This window comes from Nipponia nippon, unplaced genomic scaffold, assembly GCF_047370975.1.
Source record: "Nipponia nippon isolate SJK-2023a ecotype South Korea unplaced genomic scaffold, ASM4737097v1 scaffold_9, whole genome shotgun sequence".
Lineage (NCBI taxonomy): Eukaryota > Metazoa > Chordata > Aves > Pelecaniformes > Threskiornithidae > Nipponia > Nipponia nippon.
Window position 1 is genome coordinate 14,958,716 of NW_028262413.1, and position 12,055 is coordinate 14,970,770.

Genomic DNA, 12,055 nt, shown 5'->3' on the forward strand with positions numbered 1-12,055 from the left:
TAAAAATGAAATTCTGCATCTCAAAAAATCCCAAGACATCCCAAAAAGAAAATTATATTCTTGGCCATGCAGAGACTGCAGTCAACTGTCTTGATCATGCTCCTGCATTGCACCTTGCCATTTCTAAAAGGTTTGCTGCTGCATCTGCCATATAATGAGGCAGAGCAGCTGCATCGGGGAGCACACAGTGTGTGCCTCGCCAGGGCTCACCGTCACGGCTGTTTTCTGACCTCCTCTCATCAGACCAGAGCACTGGAGATGGAAAGGACAATATCTGATCTGCCTCCTGTCTGAGAAATCACACAGAATGGGCCTGGGACCCAGATTTCTTCGCTGCTGTTTGTGCTGTCCCATGGAAATAAAAGCATGCTGGTGCAATCCTTTTTTCTTTAAAGTCAGTGATAACACTGCCCCTGACCTCATCAGAGCTGGTTTGCATGCAAGGCCTGAAACATGAGGGTAAGCAAGCCTATAGATGCTTCATCCAAAAAGCCTCATATACTATATGTATATGAAGACATAGATGTACTCATGTTTGCATTTTTGTGATTTATAAACAAACCCAGGATCTTCTATCGATCTCCCATCTCTCACACATGAAGAGGCATTTGCAAGGCAAATGTTTACACAGGTTTGACTCAAATACCAGTAGATTTTCCAGATACTATCCTTTCTTCAGAGGCACTGAAATGCTGCAGATGGTGGCAGTCTCATCACCAGTGCCGGCTGACCCTTCCAGCACACTGCCCTCCCCACGGTCGTACCTGCCATCCGCACAGCTGCCTGTGTGTGCGCTGGCACGCTCAGCACCACTGCATCCAAGTACACACACTCAGATGCAGTCAAGACACAAAATTAAGGTGAAATCATACAAACAACAGATTGTACCACAAACTAGGCACATGCACACATTCACCCAGCTTCACATGTGGTACCAGACATCCTTGTCGGCCACATTACTTCCAGTTATAGTATAGTAATAATAGAAGTATAGTATAGTATAGTAATAATAGAAGTAACAGATTTGGTGAAATTACCTCTGCTTTAGGCACGCACTTTCCATCAGAATGTGAAGCAAATAATAATGAACACCACAACAGTTTTACCTCCAGCAGAAGGTGCCTGATACTTTTCAGTCAGTAGTGCTTTTTATAATAAAAGATGTCAGTACAATTGACACCAATACTACGAGTTCAGTTTTCAAGTGTGGACACACGAGTGTCGCTTCTCACTGAAAAGCCCATCAGGCAGTTTGGGCATGCCGGCAGCCAGGGCGTCTCGGTGTGATGCCCTCTTACACTGCCTGCACATGCTGCAGCTTCCTCTGTCCTCCAGCTTTGCTTTAAAACTGTCATTATTTCAAATTTAAAAGATTTGGCACACTCCCTTTTTAAAAAGAAAGAGAAAGCGCTATGATTTGGCCAGCATCTCCTTGAAAATATCGCTAAGGGCTCTGCTGAAACCCACAGGAGCAGCCAGCAGGACGGGGAGCCGGCACGCTGTGGTCTGGCACACCGCGGTCCGGCACACCGCGGTGGAGGCTGCTCTCCTCCGGCAGCGCTGGCCCCGCCACCGTGTCCAGCCCTCCTCTTCCTCCTGCCCTTCTCCCCCTGCCCAGTACTCGCTGCTGCTTACCAGCGTTAGCCTGGCTAGCTTGTTAAGGGGAAAACTAATACTACATAATTGAAAAACTTTTGATGGAACAACACTGCCGCATGGAAAGCTTAGCCAGTGTATCAGGGAAGAGATGAAAGAAACGGCAGTATTTAATGCCTGTTGGTAGATTAAAATGTCCACATTAAAAACTGGTGGAAAGTCTGAATGACTGGGAATTGGTTTAAAACTAGCAAGGTAGGCTAAGCAATCCCCTTGGAACTGAGAGCTACAGCTCTCTAGTATCAATGGGAAGCAATTTGGGTTTATCATTTTTCTGTAAATGCATTCTCCCACTGAAAAAAGAAAAAGAAGAAGAAGAAGAAAAGAAAAGGGATCAGCAGTTAGAGACATAGATGTCTCATTATAGCCGCTCTCTTTAAGCATTCACCAGGTGTAAATATCATAGTTCTCCAAACTGTCAGATTTATACACATTTTGCCTCTCCTGCCATCTGTGCATCTGCCATTTCCAACATACACAGCATTTAGCTATCCAATTTATTGTTCTCATCTGGTTGGGGCTTTTAAGTATGTGTTTAAGTTTGGGTCAGAAGTTCCCATTTCTGTACGGATGTGATTCATGCAGAGATAACAGATTTAGAAAAGTCAATACGAAACCCCATGCATATGCCCCATAAATTGAGAGCTAGGTCTCCCCAGGGTGCATTTCAGTTACTCAATAGTAACTGGGACATGTATCAGCCTATTCTCCAGCGATGGTTAACACTGATTTGCAGTGAAGGCGATGAATACTGCCATGGCGTGTAACTGACTCCAGGAAAAAAAAATAAGCAGCTCCTGCTTCTGCTGGGAACAGAAAGCAGATGGAAATTGTGCCTGCTCTGCCATGCCGGCACGGAGGATCCCTTCCACCAGACTGGCGCTGCTAGCTGCAAAAGATAAATAGCTGTGCACCTTCTTGAAAGGACAGAGCTAATATCCTTTGGATTTAAATTGGTCTCTTTTTCATGAATATGTGTCCTGTTTACTGCTCAACCTGCAGTATTAACACAGTGAATTATTTTAATTTCTCCAGAGTTGTTTACTTGTCCATTAAATGAGACATTATGGCTATTATTGGATTGTTGCTGCATCAAAAATTCACTTCTAGAGAGTTGCATTAAACCTTCCCTACCACGAACCACATGTTCCCAATATTGGGAGTTTCTTCTACAATACTTAAAAAATAGGATTAAGTGGATCCTGCAGGTGCATTTATTTCCAAATAAACACTAAATGCGGACCTATAAGGAAACCCCGAGACCCCAAAGCAAGCCAAGCACTGATATGCACAGGAAGCACAGTAAGGACTGGTTTTGTTTTCATCAAATATTCAGCAGTTTATGAAAATTTAAAATGGAAAAATGACTGAGGGAATACTTTTCCTAACTGCAATATTAAAAGGCAAGCCTTGAATCTTGCACCGTGCACAGCACCTGTGTGCAGACCTTACCAGACTGCCGGGATGAGCAGCTCCCCATCAGTCAGACACGGAAGACCAGCACTGAGGAGAACACAGCATGGTGACTCCTGTAGACACAGAAAGTTGTTTTTCCCCACCTCTTGCCGGCCACTAACTCTCATTAAAAAGAAGTTAAAGCTGTATTTACCACTTTCCTGCTACTATTTCACAACATAAAAATACAGTTTCAGTTGCATCAAAGATATTATCTACAATATATCTACAAAGGCTTATCTTCTGTTACCAGTGGGAGACAACATTTGCAGAAGAAAATTGTTTTACTGATAAAAGGTCTATTATGCAGTAAAACCTGTCTATTCGTAACTTGGAGAGATGTAAAGTTAGCATGCAACTGACATTCAGCTTTGCTCTTTGTATCTTATTCTGGGCTCTTCTGATCCCAAGCCCATGAGCATTACCAGCGCGCTTCCTGCTAAGTCTGTTCCAAGGGTTTGCTCTGAATACGGAAAGCCTGAACAGCATTAGGTCAGGCTAACTCAGAAACCCTCTAGCCACGTAATTAACTTCTTATCTCTGGTCATTTCTCATTACAACGTTCTAGGGACACAGTATCTCCTACGCTGCACTTACCAATCAGTCACCCCACCTTCCCTAGAGTGCAGAAACTGGGGTTAACCACAGACTGCTAGTTTACCACTGTTGCAAAGGCCAATGCCTTCTGACGTTTGTTACCGGCATTCGTGTCCGTGGCAGGTGCGTGGCAGCGTGCCCTCCTCACCCCCCCAGCCCATAATGGGTGGGTGTCCAGCTCTGCTGCAGCAGCCAAGGGAAGGACACGGGCTCTTGCTGGGGAGCAGCCATCCTCCCAGCAGATGCCACAGCAGACATGCCAGGAAATTCCAGTGATTTGCTTTGGTGAAACAATTTTGAACATTTATCAGAGAATTGCTTTTAAGTGTCAGCCACCAAGCTGACTAACTGTTAACTATGTGTGGAATTGTGGAAGTTTAAAATACAGCGTACATTTTTATCACTTCGATTGTCCTTGTCACAAAAAATCTGGCTACGTGGCCACAATTATTTGTGTGAGGACAGGGAACAAATGTCAGTACAGCCTTTGAGCACAGAACTACCAAACTTAGCAAAATGGTCCGTTCCCGTTCCCAATTTGCCGCATTCCCAAGTGCTCCGTGAGGTGGGATTGCTGCCTGCGGTGCAAAGCACCAACTGTGCTTCAGGCCAGGATGGTTCCTACAACTATTCACTTCTACAATATGAACATTATAAAGTTCATGTTTTCCTTCCTTGCTACAAGCTGTCAGTTAAAAACATGAAAATAACCAAGAAAAAATTTCTAATGTTAAAGTTTCTAATTATATTTGCTGGTGGACCAAACAGATACTTTAAGCTGCTGGGAATTAGTCCTTATCTCAGTGTTTAACATGCAGTCATGCTCCACACACCAAGGAACACCAGCGTATGGCGTAACATCCCATTGGGCTCAGTACATCACCGAGCTCAGTATGTACAGTCGTGGCATGTGTGTTCTTCAGCATTTTTCTCATCATTACAAATAAACACAGCACCCAGACCTCCAGTACTGGCGGGTTTTGTGACAGATCTCATGTCAGCAGGCTGGCTGCATCAGCTTGCTCAGCACCACCAAGCAGCAAATCACACTGCATCAACGTTGCGGGGGTGCTGGACAGACTGCAGTGACCGTGTACTGCATACCTGTGCAGAGGGGTCAAAGTAAGCATTCCTGCCCTTTCTATGCAAGTCTGCTTGGTCCACCTTTAAATAACTTCACATGTAAGTCCACACCATGCCGGTACAGCACAGAGCCATGGGGAATGGGTATTAATCAGCTACACTCAGAGAAATGCAAGTACTCTGCAGTGCCAAGGGTTTTGGCAAAGGGCACACATGTGGTACCTGGGTGTCGAGCAGCACCCTTCAGTCTGCATGAACTGAAAAACTGCTTTTCATTCATTACACATTTTATCTCCCTTTTTAGCATGTGTGATGTGGAAAAAAAATCATGTTTAGTGAACTCTTAATAAATTATTATTTTAAATAAAATATTCAGAAGTTATTGTTTGAATAAACAGACTGACTGAGTGTGCATATAAGGAAAAGGTGGCAAGGAGCAGAGTTTCTGGACACAGAACCTACCAGGTTAAATGTTTCCCTTCTGTAATTTTGTGTTGACTTGGTCCAGCATCTGCCCACCTTCAACAAGCCCTGTCTGCACATGCCAAGGTATTCACTGGTCTTGACACCCAACAAATCACTGCAACTCCAGTTACTGCCAGCTCAGCCCAAGCACTTGGAATATTCCTAGCCTCCTGCATTAAAAATTTCTTTAAAGACAGTGAGCAATAGCAAACGATACACCTCCTTTCTGAAAGACAATTCATTCTCATGGAGGTAGAGGGTAAAACCTGGCTTTCTGCCTGGTTTAGCCCAAGGTTCTGGGTGCTGGTTCCCAGGCAGGACGTGGGGCTGTACCAGCATGCAGCAATTCACCCCTCCAGACACACACACTGAACTGACAGCTGCCTTATTGAAGGGTATGTGGAAGTAATACCATTAAATACATGCATTTTTAGAATACATTTGTTGTTGATATCTGCCTTTCACATAGCACACGAATATTAAAAAACCCAACAATGTTAAACACCAAGTTCATGACAAGAAACAGTGGCCTGGGACGGGACCAAACTGGGAGGTGAAGCTACTGTTACTCACCTAAAAAATTTGAAGCTTCACAAACCCCAGCCTTGCTCCGGGCACACATGTACAGCCCTTTTTTAATGCGTATATGTGTGTACACACACAGAGAACTGGAAGCTACTGGGAGGGAGATGGTAGCGCTGAACCAGAGTGGTGATAAGCAATAGTTTTAAGATACTCCTAATGATATTTACGTTAAGACTTGCTTTTAGCAGCACCATAGAACAGGATTTAACTACCGACAACGAATGGTCCCTGAAGTGTGCTGGTACACAGGACTTCAGCTGAGAAACCAGCGTACATACAAGACAAATAATTTTAAATGCTGTGTCGATCTCTGAAGCAGTAAACAGATGACACCAGTTCTCTGGGGGGTTGCTGAATCTTTCTTTACAGATACAAAATACAAACTACATCTCTAAGATTATGCTCTATCGGAGAACAGGCAATTAAAACTAGGCCACAGTATTTGATTTTCAATATCTCATTTAAATCTTGTAACAAAGTCCAATTAATGGTCTTGGAAAAGTTTTCTAAAATTTAATGCTGCTTCACTGCAATACTTTTTATGACTTTTTCTACTGCACAGCCTTTCTTCTTCCCTTAGAAATCAGGCGATATTATGGAAATATTATCTCTGTAAATGCGGCTAAAGTTGATTATATTATTGATTTCAGATAGCCTTCAAGTTTGAGACAAATTTCCACATCAGTCTGGAGGTACAGAACAAAGATTTCCAATGTACTAAATTATTCAGAACAGTCATTCCTAAATAGAGGGGTGAGAAATGTCTCCAGGGAGAAGCGGGGTCGTGGTGCCTCAGGGCTGACAGACGAGAGGGAAAAGAGGGATGCTGCAGAGGAGGCAGGCGGGAGCGGAGAGTGACAGACTGAGCAGCACCAAGAAATTTCAGAATAAATGAATTTTAGTTCTTCTCCAGCCCCAATCCTGCTCCAGTCATTCACAGCAAACATCCCAAAATGCCCTCCAGAATAAATACCGTTGGCCTTGAGACCTGATTTTGTTTATCTGTTCCTAAAACATGGTAACCTACACACACACAAAAATGATACTTTACTTCCTAGCAATCACAGCCACCTCCAAATTAAAGACCTTTCCTAGAAAAAAGGATTTTTTTTTCCAAATAAATCCAAATGTCACCCATTACTGTAAGACCTTTGAACTGCATATCTCAGCTAAGGCCAGTTAACAACTAACTTTTAATAGTTGTTAAGAGAACATTTCATTTGCTACTGGGGAGATACATAAACATCAGTCACTTACGTACATTTAAAAAACATCTCAAATTCCTTAGACTGTGGTTACAGCGGTCTTGGCTGGTGCCAGGTCATACCCTAGCCCGGGCAGGGGCGCAGCACCCTCCTCTTCCAGGAGGGGGATCCCACTGCCCCCCGGGCAGGCCCTGCCTGTGTTCAGCCACCATCACACGAAAAGGCTTTTTTCTCACATTTAAAGGGAATTTCCTGTATTGCAACCAGGAAAATCAGAGTGATTTGTGTTTGCAATTCAGGGAGTTTCTCTGATGGCGCCTGTGATAGGGCTTCCTCGAGTATAACCAAGCGTACAGGGCATCGCTTCTCTTGACAATGCACCTCCAAAGCAGTCTTTATTTGTGCTCAAATGCCACACATAGATTCTACACAAAGGACCTTGTACCATTAATATCTCTCTTTGTATATAACAAAAGTTCTATTACTGTGTCTTAAAGAGTCTGCACGTACAGAGAGAGTTGCCCCAAACCTGAGGCCAGTAACATACCCATAAATGATGGACACTGATCCATGTAGCAGAGGGGTTGGAGAAGGAAGCATTTCCCAGCACCAGCCAGGCTGTGTGGCTGGGACGTGGCTGAATCCTGCACCAGCTGGAGAGTTCCCTGGTAGTGGCTCCGGTCTAAGATTAGCTCTTTCACTGCCACTGAAAGAAAAAGAAATAAACCCTTTAATAAATCTGTAATTTCCATGTAAAATGATACTAAACTTGCACATCAGTGAGGACAAAACAAATGAAAAAAAGTGGTTTTATGGATTTTACCATTTAATGCTGTTACAGTTGATTGTACAGGCTAACCGCCTGCACCAAGGCAGGATCCAGAAACTTCAGCTGGTGCAACCAAGCAGTATGACTACCTATGCAAATCTAAGCTGTAATCCTTTTACATTGATGGAAATTAAACTTTTATTCTTGCTGTGGATATGGGAGACTGAAATTCACTTAGGGAAAAAATCCGGGGTTTTATTTTTGGCTCTAGTTTCAGAATTCCTCAGCACAGGGCATTTTTATGCTGCAGCTCTATTATGTGAAAATCAAGAATAACATTTTTCTCTCCAGGACTCTACACTTACTCTCTGAATGTTTCCCTGAGAATATGACATGATTTAGACTGCAGTGCTTCTAAAAAACACCCAATTTTCAGGACCAAATTCCACCTGTGAAAGTGGCTGCAAGGCGTCAGCACTGTGGTGGTGGGAGTGAGCCAACAAATGACGGAAACTCGTTAGAGCTCCCTGCAAATTATCTCATTAAGTGCTTTCAGATTGGAAACCGTCTCTCAGCAATGAGACACAACGCGGTGGTGAAGAACAGATCTCTTCAAAATGGGGTTTCATAATTATCAGGGTAACACAATTCCCAGCGTAATCCCTTGCACCACAGGCATGAGAGGTGCATCAAATTTAAGAAGATCTTAGATCACTTCAGGCCTATCTCAGGAATGGACTCCCGGGACCTGTGGCACTGCTGATGGCAGGCACGGTCTTGCTGCCTGCATCTAAGCAAACCCTGCAGAGCTGCTGGTGGCATCCCTGGGGCTGCAGGAGCCCACTGCTGCCTGGGCCGGGTACCCAGCTGTGTGCAAGCGCCTCTGGGCTGCCTGTAAAATAGCTCTGGGTAGAGAAGGCAGGTAAGCGGGGGGCAGGCTGCTGAGGACAGTGACCTTATTGTTGTGGGGTTGATTTATACTGCTGTATAGAATTTACAGCAGCATCTCCACTGGGACAAGCTATCAATTTTCTTTCACTTTGAATAATGTAAAGCCATTTCATAGTGAACTGACTCCAGAGGCAGTGTGGTGATCTTGTTGAAGTCAGATAATTATTATATATTCACAAGAGCTATCAGAGAAGAGACCTAGCTGTCTGCTGGGAATCCTAGTCTGGGAAGAGCACTTGGCCAAATTAAGCAGGACCTGGACTTCTCTGGGGCAGGGCAGGCTGGGGACAGGCGGCTGCACAGCCCGTGTTGCTCTGCTGCGTAGTGCTGCATGGGTGCTGCTGCTCTGCTGCGTGGTGCTGCACGGGCGCTGCACCCAGCACTGATTGCTGGAGGCGGCCGGGGGATCCTTTGGGCAGGCAAGGACATCCACTGCCTCTCCCTGGGGGTGCCCAGGGAGACGCGTTCTTGTAAAGTTATCACGGAGCCTAAGGAAAACATAAACCAGAGCAAGCATTTACAAATTCCAACACAAATTATTAAATAGAGGATTAGTGTTGCAATCTGAGAGGGCATTCAACACCTGATCTGTCCACCACACCTACTCAATCTGCAGTTCAAGCCCTTGGAGAGCTTCACTAAATGCTCTCATCAGCTTGTGCATTTTAAATTTAAATAGCTACCTGGTTTGGCAGAAGCATCTAGGCTAAGTATGCTTTGTTTTGGTTTTTTTTCTCCCCTCTCTTTTTTTTCTTTTCTTTTCTTTGGTTATTAAGCAAAAAGGCAAGTCTCGTACACCAGGAAGAGCTTTTGCCATGTTTAAAGCAAATACAGGGACTCAAGCTCAAATTGCTCTAATAATTTATTCTGGTCTTGAAATCCCTAGGGTTATTTCACAGAAAATATATTTTAAGATGTTTGGCTCAAAAATGACAAGATAACAGATGATACATATTCATTTTCTCCCCCAAGATGGTGATGAGATGTAACAAAATAAAGCAGTAGTCTCAGTAGATCTTCCCTTCCCCAAATGGAGAAGACTCGTGGTTTTATCTCACTGATACCACCAGAATTGTGCTGCCATTTATCTTGAGGGTGTATTTATGAAAGGGATTGTTTGCAGCTGGAGCTACAAGGCATGAAACAAACTGATAATGGAACTTGCTTTTGAAGCTTATTCTTTTTCGGTGGCATTTTTCTTTTTTTCTTTTATGATCTTCATGACAGCCAAGCAGTAATTTCCTTTCTGTATTTTAGCACAAACAACAGATTAGTGTCACATTGTTTGCTGTGAGGTTTTGCTTGCTGCTTGCATGAGTACTTGTTGGCATTTGGTGTATTCCAAATAAATAATGTGGTCATTCATAAAGATAAAAAACAGAAACATCTTCTTGGCGTACAAGAATGCAGTGCTAGCACCTATCTTGAATATGGTATAAAACCACAGACGTGGAGGTGAATAGCATAATTTGAAACTTGAATCACAAAACACATTGGCCAGGACTTTGTCTTCTATAAAAGACATAACACAGCCTTTGGCACTGCAAACATGATAATCTACTGCAGTCTCATACTCAAGAAAAATGTAATTTAAATTAACAACATAAATCACAAATAGTAAATTATTTATTTTTAGAGTAAATAGAATACAGAATATAGCCTCATAGAAAAAAATGTCTTTAATTTTTGCCCTTCTTCACACCATAATTATTAATTATTTTTTCATATTTTTAGTAATAATATCACTGCTAGGAACCTCAAGGAAACACGTTGCATGGCGGTTCCTCTCCTGTTTCTCTTACATATCTCTTCAGGGTAAAGCTTTTTATTCTTCCTCTCCTCCTCCGTCATTTAAAAATCAACCTTTACAAGTATCTCAATGCCTCCAAAGCAAATGCATCTTACGCGATTTTTTGTTTCCGTAGCTTGCTCAGCATGCTTTGTTAGGCTTTGCATCCTCATCGTGAACCAATATTGCTCTTCTAAAACATCTTGAATATCTGTTGCCGGAGGTTTTCCTGGACCACAGCCAACACCCTAACACTGTTCCCAGCTCATTGCCAGCATGGCCAGCCCAGCCCTGCTCACGATGGCAGAATCTGTAAACGTCGTCTAAAGTGAGCTCAGATGTAATTAAACTAACCGCCAAATAGAATGAGTGTTGGCTTAAAACCCCACATTTTAAACAAAATCCTGAAAATATCACATTTTACAAGTCAGAAGGACGACACATCATTTCATAGGGCTTTATGAGAACACTGCCAATACAACAGCTCTGCGAAGGCAATGAAATAAGCCTGTGACCATTAGAGTGGTTAAATGCTATTTATCACTCATTAGAAGGCTCTGGCTTTGGTAGCACAGAAGACAGCAGGCGGAGGGGAAACCAGAGAGTACAAACAAGCAGAGCAAAAGAAGATTAATGTCAGCATAAGGGGAGGGGCAGGGATAGGCAGCCCAAAGGTGGAAAAGCCAGGAGGCAACGTGGAAAGGACTCCTTTCATCAACGGCATGAACTAAAGTTGCAGTTTCCATACTTGGAGCTCCTTTAAGTAAAAATTATGGCAGGAGAGTACTAACCTATAAGCACAATCACAGATGCGACACCATTAAGAGTGCATAGATCTTAGAAAAACTCTTCCTGCCAGTCATATACTTTGTTTCGGCAAGAAAACTCAGCTTTTAGACGCTCAGAGCCCTTCCTCTGTGCATTAGTGCTCAGCGGTTGTTAGCACTCAAAAGCAATACTTCCAACTATATCAAGTCATTCAAGTGACAGGAAATTTGAGCAGTTGATTTGGGAAATGGATATTTCATTAGAGGCACAAGTCATGATAAATGAAAGTTCTCCTACTGCTGTCGCTGGGAATACCAATGAGCTCTAAATCAAACTGCTTGAGAAGGGGTGTAAGGCAGTGCCCCTGCACCACTGCAGAACGTTAATGTGGAAAAGGCTGGAGGCTGCAAACAGACAATTCTGTTATATGCAACTTGTATAGGTGTTCCCTTACGGAGACCTTCAGGCTGACTGCTTCTGCACTCCAGGTCACCATGTGGACAAGGCAGAACTCAAAAGCTGCCACAGCACAACGTTATCTTGCTCTGGTTGGCAGCTTCCATTGCTGTGAGCAAAGCAGCAAGAGGCAAGGACAAGGAGAAAACTGCCAAGCACAAACTCAGAGCAGGAGTTACTGGGTGGGACTGCAACAGTCTTACAGACAGCAAAACCAATAGGATTTTGGAGAAGTTTATGTCTGTCTGCTATGGCTGCCCAAAAAACTATTCAGTG

The 12,055-nt window shown here is 43.5% G+C and overlaps 1 protein-coding gene across 3 annotated transcripts in view; it reads right to left on the reverse strand.

Moving 5' to 3' along the window:
• LOC148050110 (uncharacterized) overlaps positions 1 to 12,055 on the reverse strand; it is a 187,480-nt gene that overhangs the window by 13,877 nt on the left and 161,548 nt on the right. For 2 of the 3 annotated variants that reach the window (XR_015701374.1, XM_087744177.1), the window contains one exon: positions 7,594 to 7,752. Coding sequence is in view for 2 of the 3 variants with exons in the window: in XM_087744177.1 (XP_087600303.1) it covers positions 7,594 to 7,752 (159 nt within the window). In the remaining variant the exon portion in view is untranslated. Of the gene's footprint in view, positions 1 to 3,108; positions 3,186 to 7,593; positions 7,753 to 12,055 lie in introns of those variants that run through there. The other variant, XM_087744176.1, reaches the window with a different exon arrangement.